General features: G+C 39.3%; 3 protein-coding genes across 4 annotated transcripts; all 3 read right to left on the bottom strand.

Annotated features, from left to right (window-relative positions):
* Nucleotides 1-1,177: 1,177 nt before the first annotated feature.
* Nucleotides 1,178-5,261, bottom strand: gem (GTP binding protein overexpressed in skeletal muscle). Its single transcript, XM_043260017.1, has 4 exons — nt 3,254-5,261; nt 2,321-2,397; nt 2,027-2,231; nt 1,178-1,857 (listed from the first exon to the last, which is right to left on the bottom strand). Exons 1-4 carry the CDS (start codon nt 3,567-3,569, stop codon nt 1,580-1,582), a joined length of 876 nt encoding a protein of 291 aa, XP_043115952.1. The 5' UTR covers nt 3,570-5,261; the 3' UTR covers nt 1,178-1,579.
* Nucleotides 5,262-7,158: 1,897 nt separating this feature from the next.
* Nucleotides 7,159-19,777, bottom strand: rad54b (RAD54 homolog B). 2 transcript variants are annotated; one of them, XM_043260013.1, is made up of 15 exons: nt 19,689-19,777; nt 18,747-18,924; nt 18,322-18,532; nt 13,924-14,055; nt 13,159-13,446; nt 12,793-12,955; nt 12,487-12,712; nt 12,208-12,415; nt 11,973-12,112; nt 11,100-11,402; nt 10,864-11,012; nt 9,682-9,943; nt 9,295-9,361; nt 8,760-8,960; nt 7,159-7,876 (listed from the first exon to the last, which is right to left on the bottom strand). In XM_043260013.1, the coding sequence occupies exons 2-15, from the start codon at nt 18,921-18,923 to the stop codon at nt 7,647-7,649; spliced, it is 2,757 nt and encodes a 918-aa protein (XP_043115948.1). In that variant the 5' UTR covers nt 18,924; nt 19,689-19,777; the 3' UTR covers nt 7,159-7,646. The 2 variants fall into 2 exon arrangements, with proteins under 2 accessions (XP_043115948.1, XP_043115949.1); XM_043260014.1 differs by having other exon boundaries at nt 7,159-7,873.
* Nucleotides 14,074-17,889, bottom strand: LOC122359829 (fibrinogen silencer-binding protein). The gene is made up of 2 exons (XM_043260015.1): nt 16,105-17,889; nt 14,074-15,108 (listed from the first exon to the last, which is right to left on the bottom strand). Exons 1-2 carry the CDS (start codon nt 16,500-16,502, stop codon nt 14,526-14,528), a joined length of 981 nt encoding a protein of 326 aa, XP_043115950.1. The 5' UTR covers nt 16,503-17,889; the 3' UTR covers nt 14,074-14,525.
* Nucleotides 19,778-20,367: the final 590 nt, after the last annotated feature.

Below are 20,367 nucleotides of genomic sequence, written 5' to 3'. Positions count from 1 at the left end.
CTTTCTTTTGCGGAAGAAAAGTGTTCTCTTGGACCCCGTTAACTTTCGTTTTTATAAGTCATCCCTTCCATGTAAATGTCTCAGGTTAAAGGCACCTTGAGTGGTAGTGACTTAAGTATTTCCCATGGTTTTCCATCGACTAATTATTACACAGCCATATCAGCACAACGGAGAATAAGAGGGTAAAGGTTAACATTAGGAACTACAATACTTACTGCAGGTTAGTTTCATCAAGTCCAGCTGCCGCATGCGTAGTGGACCTGACAAAATGAGCAATACCTGACAATCTGCCACACTCCACACTAACTAGCTTCAGTCTTACAGTTTTTACACATCTACATTCATAAACGTTCATTATCATTGACAGAGCAGCTATCACACATCATCTTGAATGTGTCATTCATTTGTCCTTCTCACCTTTGAAAGGAAGGTAGGAGGAGTGTTTCTGAATAACAGGAACAAATGTGCTCTTGTATTACACACATATTCACCAGCAGGCTGAGGCTGTAATGAAAGACGCTGATATATATATATATATATATATATATATATATATATATATATATATGCGGTTGTTATCTGTGAATTATCTTTATTTATAAAATAACTAGAGTAAAATATTTATGTTATGTATAAATATGGCAACGCAATAAAGTCCCAGTTGTTAGTTAATCCATTGATTAAAAATGTGATATACATGTTACAGAATTAATCTTTGTTAACAATAAAAAATATTATGTAATTTGTGTAAAGTCAAACAATATATGTTGAGTTGGATGGATGGATGGATGGATGGATAGATGAGTTCAATAATGTTTTGTTCTTTGTGTTAAATGTCAAAATCCGTAAAATTTTAAAAAATATTACTTCCAGTATTAAACTTGATATTAAACCATGGTATGCCTAATTGCAAACTGGTTTAAAACGTAACATATTAAAATGATCGTTTGTGCATAATGTAATCCCTGAATAATGTGTTATCATATGTACACCATAGGAACAGCTGGTGTAAGTTTTTTTTTTAAATCTCAAGGTTAATGCATGTATTTTATATGACATACTTTAAAATAAACCCAGCTGAAAAGACAATACCAATAATTGTGATAAGTGCTTTTCTGCTTTTAAAATGTGTGCGCTTTTAAAAGGACCAAAGTATTTCAGATTTATCATACAAAACAGTATTTTATTTCTTTTGAACGCTAAATGCTCAACTGAGCAAAAGCTGGACAAAACATTTCACACACAAGGTACGACAAAGAGGTTTCTCAATTAAAAAGCAAATCCATCAGGAAAATCATACAAAAATAAAAGCACCACTTTTAGCGTGTTGGGATTCCCACGAAACATTTTGGTATATCATGGCTTTTGAGAAAGACAACGGGTAGAGCGTTCTGTCCATCACAGAGGGAGCGAGAAGCTTGTAATCGATGCTCTTCTACAGCACAGTCTAATATAGACATCCGTGGCTTTTTTTTAAATCACAAAATGGGAAAAAACAAACACTTGAACGGATACTTTCCAAAATGTTTGCACCCAAACTTCATACAATGCAATTCAAAAGCCATTCAAAGTCTCTGCACTACAGACTCATCAGGTCATGGCATGATTTGGACTTGAGTTTGAAGGCGGCTTGCTTGTTCTTCTTAGCAACCATTCTGTTAATGAAACGCTTTGCTTTCTTTGGGAGACTCTCCCGTCGCTTTTGAAGAGAACAACGCCTGGTGAGGTCCTGTGTGCTGTCTCTTCGCAGACGGAGCTGGCGGATGATGCCCTCAAACAGCGGCCAGACGTTGTGCTGCATTGCTGCTGACGTTTCAATGAACTTACAGTCGAAGACGGCAGCAGACGAGCGACCCTCTACAAAAATAAAACGATATATCAAAAATCCCAGGGGCAAAAACAAAGAATACTTTAATCCCACAAGTGGAACTGCAGATTAGGAAGATGCTACTGACAGACAGAAACATTGGGTTAAAAATTAAAGAAGCACCGAGGAGCTTCACTGTTTAAGTTCAGAAGCGCTTACCACTAACGGACACCTCCCTGCAGCGAACCAGGTCACATTTATTGCCGACGAGGATGATGGGAGTTCGGTCGGCCTCGCGCTGGCGTCGAAGCTGAATACGAAGATCTGAGGCGCGAAGGAAGCTTGAACGATCTGTTATAGCATAAACTATAATGAAAGCGTCTCCTGTCTGCAAACATCGCTCCTGCGTCCAGCTGCCCTCATCCTGATGGAAATAGACATTAGAACCGCTTAAAACCTCCAATCACCTATAAAGTATACCAATATAAATTTCTGATGGGCTAAAGGCGTTACCTGCGAATCCCATGTGTCGAGTAGGGTAACGGTGGCCCTCTCACCGTCCACTGTTATCGTCTGCTCAAATACTTCACCTGAGAACATTCAAAATAACAAAGACATTAAGCATGTCAATTGTGGCCGTGGAAAAAAGGTACAAAATTACAGTCGGGTCCGATTTATATCTTATAGTACAAATAAAACTGATTTATTTCAAGGTTTATGTTCAGTCTGAGGAGATTTAGACCTACACAATGCACGCGGTTACACAAAGGCGCGCGTTTGGTCAGACACGACCTTGAAGCGAAGCGCTCGAGAGCCCTACCGTTGCTATGGTAACCTCGTTAGACGAACGCCATTTCTGCGAACAATTCGAACTTGTAGCCTAATAATATTAATTGTTCATGTATTTGTAGAATTATTGCACTTAATACTAATACGTTTAGTATGCACTTCAGTACTAAAACGGACTTTACAAGTCTTAAAAATATTTCGTGACTTTCTGTCAGTTTGTCCCTGGACCCCATTTTGCAACCTCCTGTTATAAAATCTAAAAAAAAAAAAAACATAAAAGGTAATAAATAGATCTTTTTCTCTCTCTAGCCAATATATATATAGCTATCGCTCTCTATCTATATGTACATATCACATAATGTATAACCCTCAACCTGTTTTGACATATAATTCTACACAATTCTTTCTAATTCTATGCGACCACTAGACTTTGCAACATGACTCTAAATGGAAATAAAACGGGGAGTTTTTAATTGCACCATTATGATGTTGACGTTGAATTTGAAATAAAATCAAAAACGTTTACATTTTATATACATAAGAACCTAAACATCCCAGTTTAAATCCGAATCACGAACGTCAATGGAACGCCAAGCGCTTTCTTGCTATAGTCGATGTGTCCGAGTAAAGGAGAGGTCCAGTCAATTGTCAACATACCTCCATATAACTCGCATTCGCTGCCCATGCTGTCCGAGGCTCCGGCGAATATACTGGCGAGCGCGGACTTCCCGACCCCGTTGTCCCCGAGCAGGACCACGGTGAAGGGTCCGACCGAAGCAGGAGTCGCGGACTCGGTGGAGAGAGCGGAGTCTGAGGAGGTGGACGAGCAGGAGCTGGACCTGGACATACCGATGTCGGGACGCACGAACCCATCGCTCAGCAGCTGCCCTCCGTCCGTCCCGCAGATGCTCCACCGGTGCAGGTGATGCTGAACGCGGATGCTGTGGCGCCGCATGCTCGCCAGCAGGGTCATTGGTGCAATTCGACAAACGACAAACACTCGGTTAAGCGACGGGTGTCTCTTCGAATGTGACTGCACAAAAGAACTGACGAACTAAATCGGACGCTCCAATAATAGATCCAGTCCCATCCAGCAGAAACCTGCTCAACAAGATCTAATTGCTCTTGGCTTCTTTGTCTTCAATTAAGCACACCTGAGCGAGGATTGGTGCTGTTTACCCTCTTAATCCCGTACGTCTATATTTTGCGCAGTAATGTGCTTTGAGCTCTCAGTGCAGTTCACGGTTATATTAAGGTCCCAGTAGCGGTGAGGATTTCCTTGACGTCACTTTTCTCCCCCAATGAGCTGCAGCGGGTCTTTCCCTACAGCGCCCGACGGGTGTGCGCATCGAGACGTGATTCAGGGCCAGGGGCCACGACTGAGAGACAATTCGATTCAAGGAAAGGGGTTTTAAATCGCATTCATTTAAAAAACTAAAAAAACAAAAAAACATTTTATGTCATTAAAATATTTTATGGATAATATCTGGAAAACAAAACCAGTCAAAAAAGGTCGTTTGGTCACATGAAAGCTGAATAAATAAGGTTCCCGTTTATGTATGTTATAGGACAGTATTTGGCTGAGATACCCCTCTTTGAAAATCTGCAATCTGAGGGTATTTTTTTTTTTTTAAATATTATGAAAATCGCTTTTATAGTTCTCATTAGTTCACATGAAGTTCTAGTAATACATAGCATATTAAAAAAATTTTTACAAACCATCTCCAAGAAACATGACGTTTACTATATATCCTATAATGATTTTTAGCATAAAATAAAAAAATGTACATTTAGACCCATGCAGTGTATTTACCATACTTAATGACTAGGGTCACATGTTGATTTCCACTTTCCATCTCACATCCCTTAATATTTTCTAACACAGTATGAACTACCCTTTAAATTTGAAGTAGTGCAAGATCTTCAGACACCTGGGGTGCCTTGCCATCAAAGGTTTTAATAGTCCCTGATATTAAGGTAACAAAAATATGCTCTTACAACATTTTGATAGTGTTTCCACAAAGTTATCAAAACAGTATTTTTAAATGGTTACAACTATTAAGGGGGAAAATGCCATATTAGCATTGCAAAAATTCTGGAAAGGTTACTTTTAAGTGTTTGCTGAGCATCCCCTGTTTACTGGGTCTGTTTGTCTGAAATGCTGCAGAGGCTAACTGGATGAAATGAACTGTGAGTGGCATTATCACTGTCAGTGGGATTATGCAACTTTGATTAGTTTGTCAGTTAGCATAGTAAACCAGTTAAGGCCAGGTTAAAGCAGGACACCTAGGCAGGACAGTAGATCCTATTTGGCCCTTTCAGGACAACTAATCACATTTAGCATAGACAGACAAACCAAATAAAAGACATTCTCAGTCACTAGTTTTCTTATACATGTCTGGTGCGGCAAATAGTATATACTAAATATATTTTAAAATCAAGCTCTGGTAGACTTGTACTGCTGAATGCAAGTCACAGTGTGACACTCTGTAACAAAGCATATCTTGTGATCCTGTTTTCTGTCCAGACTTGCTTACAAACAGAGATCAATGCGGCCAATTCTGAACTAAATCAAAAGTAAATGCTCGTTAGGCTACATCAGTTTCTTATATACCGCATGCAGTACTAACAAATGAAGGGTTCAGACAGAGTGCACCACCGCAGACGCTCATGCTCTCCATTACACGCGTGCACAAACGTGCACATAAACATGTACCGAGATACAGATTACACTGACTCTGCAGCTCAAAGAGGGACAAATGACAGATTATAATGAGTTATTAATGTAATTGCTGGATTATGATGACTGCTTCTATATTCAGAATTGATACAGATGAAGAGATTGGATGGATAAGAGAAATCGCAGTAGAGTGCTGGATTACCTCTTTCATTCATTCACTTCTGTAAGAGCAGATCAGAAATAGGCCATTAGAGATCAGAGAGGGTCAGAGACGTAAACGGGGCTTTACGGATAATATCTATGAGTGATGCACCGCCAACATTAAACTAAAAGCGACATGTTATTTTAGGCTGCGATAGCTGAAAAAGCTTATCAGTCTGGAACTTTTTCAAAAGTGTTTAAGCAACAGCATCTGCGAAAAGAGATGGGATAGCGCAATTTGTGCGCGGTGTTGCAGTGAAGCGTGGGTTGCGTTAGGTTAGTGCTATGGACACGAGGCCTGAGCTGACCGCTGATCCCGAAGCAGTAACTGCAGAATCTGGGCCATGCGTCAGGAAAGAAGGGATGAAAAGGGATAAGTTAATTCGGTCCTGGAGAGCAAAAACACTACAGAGAGATAAATTAGCAGAGCGCAAAGTGTTAAAACGCCATTTTAAAGAATTCAAATGGAAATGATCATCTGGATGATCAACTTGGATAATCAACGCATAATTACGACTGCTTTATGTTATTTTTAGCACTGTTGTCTCACAGCAAGGTGTGTGGTTTGAGCCCTGGCAGAGACAGGTCTTCCTGTACCTGCATGGGGTTACGCCAGGTACTCTGCTTTCCTCAAACAGCCCAAAGACGGGCAGGGCAGGTGAACGTCAGCTTACTTCAATTTGCGATTTCTCTCTCTCTCTCTCACACACAGAGTATATACACACAGAAAAATTAAGCAGTACAGCTGAGCACCATATCATATTAGAATGATTTCATAAGGATCATGCGATACTGAAGACTGGAGCAAATGACGCTAAAAATTCAGCATTGCATCACATGAATAAATATACAGATATAACTGCATTTTGTTTAAATAAATGCCTTGGTGAGCATAAGAGAATGAGAAAAAAACTACTGGCTGATATAAGATGCACAATACAACCTAACTGATCCACTCACACGTCTTTTCTACATTCAGTGACGCCGGACTCCTTCCCTCTGGGACCATACTACAGGAACAATCTGCACACCTGACAGTACTTACTGTAAAGGCTTGGCTGAGAAACATGCATCTTCACAGACCCAATAGACATTGTATTGTTACTCTAGAAACAGTTGCTGGGATGTAATCATCACAGCCTGGACAGTGTCAGGCTCTCAAGAGGTTGCTTATACACAAGTGTCTGACTAACACGCCATCTCCAACACTCCACTCTCCCCACCAGAGACACAGACGCATGCAGATACACACAATCTGTGACTCACGCGTTATATCACAACGGAATGATCTATCAGTGCCCCATTCAAACCCTCCAACTCCGTCAGTAAACAACACCACCGGCGAACATGCACCCAGGTTTTTTTTCATTAATGAGTCACAGAGCCAACAAGTTCATTTCCTGCTGGTGACTGTTGTGCCTCGCTGCTTTCACGATCGCTGTGTCATTTCTGATTCCTGTAGTCGGCGTTTGTGTTACTAACAGTGACAATGAACAGATTTTGCTAGAAAATGCATTAACTGAACCATCTGCGCAACAAATGTAATCCTGCACAGCGTCACGTTCAACGGTTCTCCTATTGAGATGGAACAATCCTGGTTTTGGATACATTTCATGTAAACCATCCGCATTGTATAAATTAGGATTATAATAGGGAGGAAACGACGTAATAAACAAGACGATGGAGGTCAACCCACTATTTAATCAACTGATTAATTAGCAATGTGAAGATGTTTCCATAAACACTAAAGAACAAAGTAAACCAATGATTAAAAAACGCAAACACACTCAAAACACAAATCATTATATTTAGGATCAATTAATATGGAAACTGGTTATTAGATATGATTACGCTAGAAAAAAAAAGCCTAATTTGAGAATATGTTCGTCTGACAGATGCCCTGATGCCTTGTCTGCTTCTATTAATGTTTCTGATTGCGCTATTAATCTATTTCTGTGTACTGCTCTGATTCATTCTGACAGAAGGAGCACATATTTAAATCAGTGGGTTCCTTAAATGGACAAACTTGTTTGTCACGCAACCAAAATATAATATCAACATAAAAAGATTTATTAAAAATGTCAATGTTCGATCATACAGCAGATATTAAGATAGAGCATGCGGGCAGTGGGTTTGTATGTGTTTAGGAAAAAGGAAGCAATAGGGAGTTTAGACTGTGGTTTGGGAAGTGGAAGTGGTGCTTTGAAAGGCATATGTGATGTGGTTACGAGCATGATTTAGGTAAATATCATCATATGACTGAACATCTCCAGAGAAATGCCTCCAGTGCATGAGCTCGGACATGCTGACTCGTTGTGGAAATGACACCACGCTGTCGGAATGACGACCCAGCTGACATGCCCTTCCGGTGTCCTCCTTTATCTCCTTCACAAAACCTGCTAATGTTTACATAGAAATGGTTACTTATAGAGAAGACCAAAAAAAGATACAAAATTCTATTAAATTAGTATACAGTGCTTTGCAAAAGTATCCTTTCCTTATGTTCAATGGCTTTAAAATACTTTTTTTCCCCCAAATCAATCTACACTCCATATACATACCTGTACAGCAAAAAGCAGGTGAACCTGTAGCAAACCTGTAGCAAATTAAATTAAATGGGTATGATTTGGAAAGGCACACACATCTTAATAAAAGGTCTAACAGCTGATAATGTATATCAGAGCAAACCCATGCACCGAGGTCAAAAGGAAAACCAAGAAAACCAGCTCTTCTCATCTCCTGCAGAGTAGCATCCCAAAAGTAAAGTGTGCTTTAGCAGTCTTATGCTGTGGGGCTGATTTTCAGTGACTGGGACTGAGAGACTCGTTAGAGTAAAAGGAACGCTCAGTGCAGAAGGTTCACCTTCCAGCAGGATAATGACCCCAAGCACACAGCTAGAGTGTCTTATAGGCAACTCTGTGAAAAGTCTTGAATGCCAAAGCCTGGGCTTGAACCCAATCAATTATTTCTGGAGACACCTGAACATGTGCATCTGCCTCCATCCAACCTGACAGTGCTTGACAGGTGAAGAGCTGAGGAGAAGAGTGCCAGACAATTGACGAATTTCTGATAAGCAAAGCTTGAGATGTTTCAGCTAAATATTCATTTAAGGGTAAGAATACTTATGCAATGTACTTATTTCACTTGTACTTTATTTTTTTTTTAATAAATCTACAAAGTTGTGACAGTTCTGTTTTTATGGTGTATGGGGTGTAGACTCATGTGGGAGAAAAAGCAATTTACGGCAAATAAAATAATCTAGTTCCTCCTTTATTTCTTTACCTGGAGTGTTTCCATTTCCAGTGCACTGGCAGTCCAGTAGGTCATGTGTGAGGCAGGAGGTATTAGGGTCAAAACTGAAAAGGTCCCGTAGCTCCTCAGCAGAAAAGCTAATGTGCTCAGCTTTCTTGGACAGGTCCACCACTGTCCCAGAAAGCCCCTGTTTACTTACCTGCCTCTGATAAATCTTTTCTTCTATTGAACCTACAAGAAACGCAAGGCACAGTATTGCAGACCCAAACTCATGTGCAAACTCTGTAAACAAATGCTTATTCCACCCATGAATCATCAATCTGAAAGCCTTCCAAAAATAAGAGCATGTCTCATCATGTGATATGTGTCATAACATAGAGCCTACTGGTAGAAAAGAAAGCCAGTCTGTTTGTGTGGGTTATGATTGATGAAAGGCTGTGAGATGTTTCAGGTCAAGTACTTCTTTCAAGTGGACAAAACATAACATAACAAACAGCTAAATGTATTTATTGACAGGCAGGCTGATTATACCTATTTTATGGGTAATTTAAAACTTGTTGGTTACCTGTTGTAAGAAATCTGTAGATGTGAACAGTTTTCTTCTGTCCATCTCGCCACACTCGTGCCATGGCCTGACAAATATACATCAATAATTGTTTAGATAATTTGGACCTTATAAAATAATCACTTGGAGCCCTCAGCGAGCATTCATTATGGCAGCAAAACAATATGACGATGACACTTTGAAAGCAGAGCATTCAGACAGACAAATACCAGAGAGAGAAAGGCAAGATTTACAAATAAATCTTCAGTTTGTTTGAATATACTGCCATCTACTGGTCTGAATAAAAAGACGAACATTGAGCCCCATGATATCTAATTTTTCTGTAACATTGTAAAACGTTGCTTTGCAGTGCTACATGGCTAACTGTAACGTTGGAAGTCCACTGACCTGTATGTCATTGGCAGGGTTCCAGTCTATATCATATAAAACAAGATGGGAGGCACCGATGAGGTTTAGTCCCACCCCTCCAGCCTTGGAGCTGAGTAACATCAGGAAGTTGGACGAGTGTGGGCTGTTAAAGGAATTAACAATTCGTTGTCGCTGGGCTACAGGTGTCTGTCCATCAAGCCGACACCATTTATAGCCTATATGATCGCAGACATCCTGCAGTATGTCAAGAGTTTGTGTGTAGTTAGACACCAAAACCACCCTGAATAGAGAGAGACACAGAGACAATAATGGACATGTGTTTCACACAAGATATGCCAATTAAATGGATACTTGGACTCAATACAAATTTTTGCATGTTTTTGAAGATGTCAAATTGGTTTTTTTTAATATAATGCAATATTTTATATATAAACAACATTTTCCTATATATATATATATATATATATATATATATATATATATATATATATATAATATATATACAGTAATACATATATACACAGTACACACCTATTGTGCAAACACAAACCTACATTATATAATTTAATAAATGTAATAATTCTTTTACATTTCAGGATAAATTATACTATAATACCACATAGTATAATGTAATATGGTAACACTTTAGCACAAATTTGATCACTCAAAATCAGAATGTCATACATTTATATACTTTGTTAGATTGTTTCTTTTTATGCGCTTTAGCACTCAAAATGCATAGTGTATACAAAAATAATACAATATATTATAATATAATATAATAATTACAATATAATATAACAGTTTCATCTGTTCAATGTTTTTTCTTGATTGTGTTGAAAGCTTGAGTATACATTTAAACATTTATTTATCGTCATTTAAATAGCCAATAGTTTTAGCAATCTTCAAGAAACTGCCAATTTTCCATCTTTACTTGACCCTCTAACTCTTGCACTCACTATTCTAATCATATTTTATCTATCTGAGTTCTTTAATTAAAAAAACGTATCTTTTCTTTATAAAAACAAATAAACAAAAAAGCGCTTGCATCATGTTGCTCTTTTGTTGGTTTTATTGCTTCTTTGGATAAAAGCATCTACTAAATGTAAATGTAAAATGTAGTTATAAGCATTTCCTGATGTGAAACCCTTTAACATGAGGTGATAGATGTCTGACAGTAGACATCTGTATATATAGTACCTGTCTGTGTGATTGACATGCTGTATTGCTGACAGCAGGTCTGTTAGCACTAGAAGTTTCCCAGAGTCTGCAGTGCTGAAGGCACCTGTAGAGTATCCCTCAGGAAAGAGTTCCATCATCTCATCATCATACATCTCATCCAGCTTTTCCTAAAGCAAATGCCACAAAGAATAATTAGAATGCATCAATGATAAGACAAAGAACAAGACATGGCAAAATACCAGCATTTATTGTACCTTTAAAGTATTGTAGAGCAGCCCGGGGTGGTTGCAGAGCTTCTTGAGGGCGTTGATGCATGCGAGGTGAGGGCTGTGTGTGTAAGTGTGTTTGCTGGCACCAGAGAGGCAGGCTCTGATGGGCCGTGTGGCCAGCAGGACTCCATACAGGCGCAGCTGCAGTTCAGTGGGTTTGCAGAATACGGTCCACTCTATCCGCTCGGATAAATACTGATTAATGATCTCCTGAGTGCGCCGTAACGTAAACACACCTGTTAGACGAAAGAGCTCAGCTGCACGCTCCTCTCCAATGCACCGCTCCTCCTGAAACACACAGTTACATCAATATCACTACAGCTACAGGATACAGCCAGGGGGAATTTTTCTGAAGAGTTTTTTTTTTTAAATCTATTAATAGGAGATGATGATCATTATTAGATATGTAACTGCAATGTTAATGTCTTCTATGTTTGCGCTTGTATTACCTTTGACACTAAATATTTAATATTTAAAATGAATACACATTTTCATATGAACATTATGCTGTTGTGAGGCCTAAAAATTCCTAAATAAAAAATACCTTCATAAATCATGCGCATTTACTATTTATGTGTATAATATTTTTATATGTGCTGTCAAACGATTAATCACATTCAAAATAAATTTGTTTACATAATGTGAGCAGTGTATTTTTAATACATATATATGCATGTATATATTTCAGAAAAATGTTGTTTATATATTTAATATATTTATTTATAATATAAATTATATGAAAAGAAACATAGACATCTAAAAACAACCAATCCCTTTTATTTTGTATGTGCTTAATCATGATTGTTTGACAGCACTAATGTATATATATCTATTTTTAAAATATATATAGATGTCTACCTCAGTGCAGGTGGGCTGGCGAGATCTGAGAATGGGCTCTTCATAAACCTTCCTGTAGGCTGCAGATGTTCCCAGAGTTCCTGGATTTACAAACTCAATGATGGAAAAAAATTCCTGCAGGTCATTCTGCACTGGAGTACCTGTTAAATTAAAAATTACACTTTTTTCACAATTACTAATGCTATACTACACCACTTGTTTACAAAGGTATGCGTGTTTCTTTGAAATAGGAAACCTGTTAATATAAGACGGCGTTCACATGAGAGGGCTGTGAGTGCTCCGACCGTTTTGATGTTGCTGTTTTTAAGGCGATGACCCTCGTCACAGATGAGCACTCCAAAATCCAGCTCTTTCAGCTGGTCCACAGAGCGCAACAGCATCTCGTAACTGATCACCATGACGGAGCAAAGAGGAGATGAGACAAAGTCCTCCACACGGTGATCCTACAGAGACCACATATTCTTTTAGCTTTCATCACATCTATCATCTGACACAAACAGCCACAAGTACACACCTGGTCCACAGTGTAAACACTGATCCTCTCTCTGCCCAGCCACTTGTTGAACTCAGCGGCCCAGTTCTTGACCAAACTTCCTGGACAAACCACAAGTGCCCTCCTCAGTATTGGCCGTCCACCATAGGGGCCCTGTCTCAGTAGAGTCCACAGAACACAAACACACTGCAGCGTCTTCCCCAGTCCCATCTCATCTGCCAGAATCGCCCCACAGCGGCCAGGCAATCTGCAGCATACAAACACATGCAAAAACATGCAGGAGTGCATATGTACGAACATCACAATAATAGACAAACTCTTATTTACCTCATTCCCATTAAACATTCGTAAAGGAAGACCACGCCGTCTCTTTGATGTGGCCTAAGATGATTGGTTAAATGGGGGTCAATGACCACATCCACCAGTGGAGAACCTGTTTTATTATACAGCCACTGGTGATCAGTTGTTGGTCGCGGCATCACAAGGGCACCTCAGGACAAATAGAAAGTAAACCGTGTAAATATGGACAGTGTGGATTAAAATGTAATATCTAATGTATATGAACGTTTCAGAAAATGTTTTTATCCTGCAATGCAACTACTTTCACCACCTATTTGTCTTCATTACTTACTTTTATTTTAGACATTTTTAGAAGTATATTACATGCGTTAATTACCATATCATGTGCTATACCTGGTGCATTCGGGTCATGTCTGGGTTTACAATTTGGTTTTTCAGGAGCAGAATCTGTACGTGCACCTCCCTTGAGTGTTGGTTTGGTAAAGGATCTGGAAACTGGTCGATAAACAGGAGACTTCAAAACTGTTTCTGCAGGAGTCTCAACAGCAGCATCTTGAAAACAACGTCCTTTGGCATAGTCTTCGTCGGATATGACCCCCATGACCTCGATTTGCTTCCCTCCTACCATAAGAGTCTGACCCTCACACAAGCTCTCCAGCTCTGATGCCTTATAGCCTGAACCTGACAGAAAAACACTGATTTAAAACATCTACACAGAGTCAAAACTCAAAGTGAAGGAAAGGCAGAATAGTGCATTTCAAACAGGGATGAGCCAGTATTAAAACACTTGATACTTAGTTTTTTAATAATACGGCTGATATTACTGCGAATACTACAAACTTAAATAGAACATGATATAAAATTAAAAACTAAAATCAATCGTTTTAAAAAAGTGAATTTATAAATTATAACGTACTGTGAGAAAAATTGGTATTAATAGACTTACTAACAAATACATTTAACAGTGTTTTTAAAAAGTCTAGACCATTAGATAGATGACAAAGCAAAAGAACTAGGAAATGAGCAAAGCTTGCACAATTATAAAAATAAATAAAATACAATTCAGCTGATAAACAATATATTAATCATCCCTATCTTTAAATACACATTTATATGCAAATCCAGCAGTGCTGCTAAAATGTGTTGTGACAGGCAAACCTCGTCCAATGTCCCGGCCCTCCATGTCTTTGAGGACAACAGACCGCCCCCTGGCAACCAGCACAGCGTCGCCTTCCCAGCGCTTATGCTTCCTTGATGATGCCTTGCACCACATTACACTATAATAGCGTGCTTTAAAACAAACAAACAAACAAAAGATCAGCGTTGATACAAAACACAGTGATGGCCTAAAAATCTAAAAAATAACAGGGCAGTTTATGCTGCAATATACTGCAAATTATATACTGCAAATAATCACCCAAATAAAGTCCACATAAGCATCTTGACTGAGAAGGTTCTCGTTCAATGCTGTTGCTATGTAACAGTCCCTGTCTAATAAAAAGGAATAAAAGGACAGGCTCAAAGGCAGAGTTCGAAGCAGTTATGAATTTATTAGTGAATACATAGAAAATAAAATGTTATTTTCTTCTTTAACCAGGCATTCACACATTTAAAAAAACGTTAATTTCTGCTACAAACATCAGGAACAATCCTTGTACGAATGTCAGTTGAATACAAAAACAAGAAGTAACTGTACAAACAAGCCTGTTCATTTTAACTTCACATTACAGAGTTCCCTTTGTGACAGACTTGCATACATGTCACATCAACGGCAATCCTTGGCGTAGCCTGGCCGCCCTCAGCTTCTCCACTTTGACCCTTGACCGGAGTAGCTCCTCCTCCAGTTGTTGCTTTCTCTTAAGTCCCTCCCTCTTTTCCTCTAGATACAGTCCAAGCTTTCTGTGATTGGCCAAAAGCAGCTCATGCTCCTCTCGCATCATCTGTAGGGCTTCTGCCTCAAAGACTGGATTCTTGAACATCGCCCTCCCCCTCTGATATGCGCTCCTCCTAGGGCCGGGGGCCGACGGCGAGGGTGGCAGGTGTACAGAAGAGGGGCACGGAGACAGAGAGGCCGCATACACGTGGGAGGCCAATTCCTCCTCCTCATCTTCCTCCTCTTCCACTGCTTCATTGTCCCTCTCGTTCTGTCCGTGGTGGGCCTGACTGCTCGGGGTGGCGATGGTGACAGGTGAGCTGTGGGATGTGATCAGGTGGATATCAGGAGGAGGTTTCACATCCTCAGTCTCCACCCTCACAGCCGCGACAGACGCATAGTCAGACAAGGCTGGGAGGGACAAACTGCTGCCTGGCTGCTCGACTGGAGAATTCCTCTTGTACTGAAGCCTAGCAGACACACAAAAAAATCTTAACGTTGGATTTTGAATGCGATTTATAAAAAGACATGAGCTCTGAATGCTCATTTGCACATCTCAGTGTACATTCTGATTAATGCTGTCAAACGATTAATACAACATGACAAAAAAAACAAACAAAAAAGTTTTGTTTACATAATATATATATATATATATATATATATATATATATATATGTGTGTGCTGTGAACATTTATTATGTATATATATAAACACATGCATGTATATATTAATGTATTGTATAGTGCTTATACTTTAAATATTTATTTATAAAACAAATTACGTAACTATAGATACATATTTAATTTATAAAATGTGTGTGTGTTTTTTTCAATCGTGATTAATTGTTTGACAGCACTAATTCAAATGAATATGATATAATTCAAATCGGGTCACGTGCATCCCCAGCTCTTGGCTGGATTTGTGGTGATAACTGACAAAAAGAAAGATCTGTTGTTTTGTCAACACAATCGATAGACATGGAGATGCTAGTGGAAAGGAACTCCTCTGGCACATGCTGGCAAACCTGGCATTAATGCAGCATCGGAAATACGGTTAATGACATCCAAATCCCCTCAGCGCTGCAGCTTACCTCTGGCACAGGACAGAGTGAAAGGACAGCAAGCGTGTGACTGCAATGTGTGCTTTGACCACACATGACATATTAAATCTAGCAAATGAGATGTTCACATATGGAAACTGCTGAAGTCTAATTGGCTGAGTGTGACAATTAACACAGCAGCAGGAAGAAAACCTGGGAAAATGTATGTGAAGATATTAACAGAAGCCGAATCGATATTTTAAAGTCCTGTGGGTGCACAGGATCTGACTGATTTGAATTCAGCATAGGATTTAGATCAATATTCTCAGAATAGACAATTAGGCCTCCTGAGAGTATTATGTGTGTGGTATGGATGTACCTATCGTGTCAGTTTTGTCATGTAAGTATCTGTACGCTCAATCTCACCTGTGGAGTGCGTTCGTCTCTTTGTCCCCCACGTGAAACAGTTGAGGTATCATTTCCATGATGCGCTTGGTTGGCTCAGAGATGCTGCCCCGGTACTCGGGTTGGGCATGACTCCGCTGAAGAACTTCCTGCTTGGCACTTTCTTTAAGTCGCTTATAGAGGGTCCGAAGGCCCTGAGCCGTTCTGGGGGGCCTCTCGCCTCCGAAACTATTATAGCGCTCTGCTATGTTGTCCCAGCACCGGTTCTTATCCACGATCACGGCGTGCTTGTTGGTGTGCTCTTCCAGAATGCGTATGTGAGGCTGGACCAGCCGCAGAAGATCCAGTTTCTCAGACAGGGTGAAGTTGGAAGAGCGGGCCTTGCCGACCATGCTGTTTGACATGAATATGGTAGACATCCTGCCTTTAGGCTGGTCTCAGTGCTATAGGTTTGATCTCCTCTTCTTTTCCCTGTTCTGTGTGTCTGTCTTTCTCTACTCACTTGTGTGAGCAGGCTGCCGCACTGCTTGTCTCGGTTAAACAACACACACATGCACAAACTGGCTCTCAAGCACACAGACGTAAGAAAAAGAATCAGGCTTAACTAGGCCAGCCTCGATTAGGCCCACGCCTACCCGGGGAGGGCTTTGCTGGAATTCCTTTTAGCTTAAGCTGACGCAGGTTCAGTAAAGCTGCTTAAGCCTGGCCTGACCTACATAACAAACCCGACTACATTAGACTAGAAACACAGCGGAGCTCTTTTATTCCGATGCAAACAGCGACATGTACTGCATATTAGCGGGAAAGGATTCAAGGCGTGTTTTTGAAGGTGTAGTTACATTTAAAGCGCGTTAAGTCCGCGTTTTGACAGGAGACAGAGAGTCCGCGCCACAGAGGAAACATTAAACTGACGCTTTCGCGCCAGAACTACTCGAGCAGCGTTGCGTGCGTGCAGACAGTGTTTTGTGTGAGGGAGAACTGCTTTTTGGACACCAGTTGCTATACGTTTCTCGGGCAGACTGACAAATGCACCACCACAGCTCACACTCATAGCAAGCAGGACACCTCTGCCTTCAATCTGTGCAAATCCGTGCGCCGCACGAATACGATCTCTAATACGGACATTGCATCTGTCAATCAAGCGGTCCGTGCGCACGGATTGGTTAGTTTCACTCAAAGCCGAAGTTAAAGGCGGGGAAAAGATATGCCGTTTGTTCAACCTGACCGCTCGCCGAGCCTTCTGCTGTTTTTCTCAACTAGATTAACTCCATCTCCTCCTTATTAATCTTTATCTTAATCTCTTTCTTAGTTTTTTTTTTTTTAAGTTTACACTACATTCTAGCAGCTCATGCGACATAAAAATAATTAACATTTCTCTTTAGATTTAACTCAAACAAAGTAAAACAAAACAAAAACAAACCCTAAAAAAAGTCAAGACATTTAGTGGTAGTTTGTTTGTGGCAAAGCTGTATAGCAGTGTTTATCAAAATCATATTTCTTACATAACTGTGCTTTTGCCCTCTGGCTTTGTCTCTACAAAAAAAACGCAGGGAATAGCAACATACTTAAAACATAAATCACCATTTTATTACCATGTATTTATTTATTTTGGGGAATAGCAGTATAATAAAGGGAATAATACAGTCACTATAGCAAAATAACACCCATTAGGGTAATACAAGTCTGGGGTTTGTTTTGCAGTATATCCATCAGCTCAATCAAATTAAATGAATTGTAAAATTACATATTTTAAAATCTACTAGTTTCCAAAACCAATAGTTACAAGAAGATAAACTTGAAGATAAACTGAAAACATAAAAACAGACCATTTAAGATGAGAGTAACACTTTATTTTACAGTTACATCTATTAGTTGCTTATTAGCGAGGATATTACTGGATTAGCCATTTATTAGTGTTAATTAAGCACATATTAATGCCTTGTTCTACATGACCTTACTCTACATCCCTAATCCTAACCAATATTGAAACTTAATAACTACCTTACAAACTATTAATAAGAAGCAAATTAAGAATTTGAGGAAAAAGCATTAGTTATTAGTGAGCAAGTGTTACCTTTTCTAAAGTGTTACCAAATAAATAAAAAAAATAATTGGTAACATATCATGCATTACACTGATATTACCAAAGGAAAATCCTCTTATTTACAGGCTAATATACACTAAGCAAGTGATATTTAAATCACAACAAACCAAAAATATGACAGTGCTGCATCTTACCGGTAGCTGTGCAGCTGGCAAGCGTGTTTGGCTGTGTTGAGCAGCTGTCTTTATCTGCTGGTTTAGTTTCAGAAAAGTCAGATGAAGAACTGGAGCCGTTTTCCTTACATTCACTGTGAGGAACTGCACTCAGCACCCTGGCTAAAGCCTTACTGGCCACTGGAGCATTACTCACAGCTGGACTATCTCCACTTCCCAAACACCTCTGGACCTGCAGGGAGAATTAACTTTTGAAAAAAACCCCTAATGCATCCACCTCTTCAGTTACACTGCACTATTTTGATACAGATGAAAACACTAGTAATAACACGTAGAAAGAACCTCAATAGACAATGTGAACAATAAGAAGCTATCAAATCACGTATAAAACAAACAGTGCATTAAATTTGTCATTGCCACGTTTTAAATATTCTCTTGTTTGTGACCTTATTGAGCAGCACATTTCCCAAAGAAGGTGTGGGTGTTGGTGGTGATGGTGCGGATGGTTCTGGTTGGGGATGAGAGAAAAGTGGCCCATCATTCTTCGCTGGCCCTGGTGGCAGAAACCTGGGTTTCTTAACAGCATTTCCACGGAGTTGACTCGGAGCTCCAGATCTACGCATTCTGTCAATAAAGTCACACAGTAATAAAACCATTAGACCATTAAACGGACAGATTATATTCTTCTGGAGAAATGTTATTAATTCTTTTAGTACTTTTGAGGAAGAAATATTTGGCAAAAAAGAGAAATGCGGTCCTTGCTGAATTTACTGCATGATCAGTTTGCCAACGGTTTAAAATTGATCTGGCAGAACCCCAGAAATGACTTTTAGAGGCAGTACAAATGCAAGCAACTGGTCGTAATTATACATTTAATATAAATACAACCAAAAAGGTGTTAACATTCATTTTTTATTATAAAATTCAACTGATTACAACTAAACTCATATATCTACTATTTGATCTCATATGAACAACGAGTCAGTCACTACAGTGATTTAAGTCTCAACACAACATAGCTTTAAGTACAACATAACACATTAACAGTTTATAATAAATAACAGTGGCTTTCGTAGATAAGTGTTATTGATTCACAAAAAAAGAACCGACTCTTAAGAGTCACTCGGTCAGATTCGGACTGCTGGCTGTTTATTCTCGCTTCATTAAAGCGGGTTTGGGATGACAGGAAGGCGATAAACAATGACATAAACTTAATTTTGGGTGAACTATCCCTCCGGTGTAACACATGACAGGCGTCTGTTTCTGTTTTTAGCTAAACCAGGGTGAACACCAAGCCTCGCTGGCAGTTTCTAATTCTCCAATAACCTTTCAAGTGTACTTTAATTTAAAAATACTACAAATAGACAGATAGTATGTTAAACGCTTACTTTTTATGTCAACGACGTATTTTTCCCTGTTTTCAAAAACTCCCTCGACAAACGGCGAGCTCGAGTCTCCCGCGGAAGTGACGTACCTGCACCGCGATTGGTTGAGACGTGACGTCACGCGAAAGGGGTGGAGTGCAGGAGCTTATGAGAAGCAAAAATCAACAGTAAAGAGAGGAGTGTCAAAGAAACCTGACAGTAAATGTTGACTGCTAAAATTATATCTAATCCAGCAGAAATACATGAAGAAAAATCAGGAGACATCTAAACATTTTGATCCCTGTCAACCATCTCTTATCAAACAGGCAAGTACTACGTGAAACTTACATGATTAACCCTTGCTTTGTTTTATTTTAATTCATGTACATTATACAACAAATATGAACACACAGCTTTTGTACACAAATACAGTTTTGACATCAACACATTTATTGCTTTGTATGTTTATTTGTTTCAAAATAAAAGGAGACATAGATCCTTACAGTCTCTCATTAATTACTATCATTCATTCTTCAGATTCATATTAACTGTAGATATTTTTTTTTTTGGCAAGCGGTACACTTTTATTTCTGTATGGTTTCTGTTTTCTTTTGTACTTTACAGGTTTGCACAGCCAGTGTAACCTAAATATATATCAGTAAATTGGAAAAAGTGTAACAGAAATCTTATAAAGTCATAGATG

This window comes from Puntigrus tetrazona, chromosome 16, assembly GCF_018831695.1.
Source record: "Puntigrus tetrazona isolate hp1 chromosome 16, ASM1883169v1, whole genome shotgun sequence".
Classification (NCBI taxonomy): domain Eukaryota; kingdom Metazoa; phylum Chordata; class Actinopteri; order Cypriniformes; family Cyprinidae; genus Puntigrus; species Puntigrus tetrazona.
This window is presented reverse-complemented; position numbering and strand designations above follow the sequence as displayed.

Coding starts and splice junctions, on each gene's coding strand:
- gem (XM_043260017.1), bottom strand. CDS start 3,569: ATGACCCTGCTGGCGAGCATGCGGCGCCACAGCATCCGCGTTCAGCAT. Junction 2,398..3,253: donor CGAATGCGAGTTATATGGAG/GTATGTTGACAA, acceptor GAATGTTCTCAG/GTGAAGTATTTGAGCAGACG. Junction 2,232..2,320: donor TCGACACATGGGATTCGCAG/GTAACGCCTTTA, acceptor TATTTCCATCAG/GATGAGGGCAGCTGGACGCA.
- LOC122359829 (XM_043260015.1), bottom strand. CDS start 16,502: ATGTCTACCATATTCATGTCAAACAGCATGGTCGGCAAGGCCCGCTCT. Junction 15,109..16,104: donor GAGACGAACGCACTCCACAG/GTGAGATTGAGC, acceptor TGTGTCTGCTAG/GCTTCAGTACAAGAGGAATT.
- rad54b (XM_043260013.1), bottom strand. CDS start 18,923: ATGCGTAGATCTGGAGCTCCGAGTCAACTCCGTGGAAATGCTGTTAAG. Junction 14,056..18,321: donor TGCCAGCTGCACAGCTACCG/GTAAGATGCAGC, acceptor TTTGTTTTAAAG/CACGCTATTATAGTGTAATG. Junction 11,403..11,972: donor GCCAGCCCACCTGCACTGAG/GTAGACATCTAT, acceptor TGTGTGTTTCAG/GAGGAGCGGTGCATTGGAGA.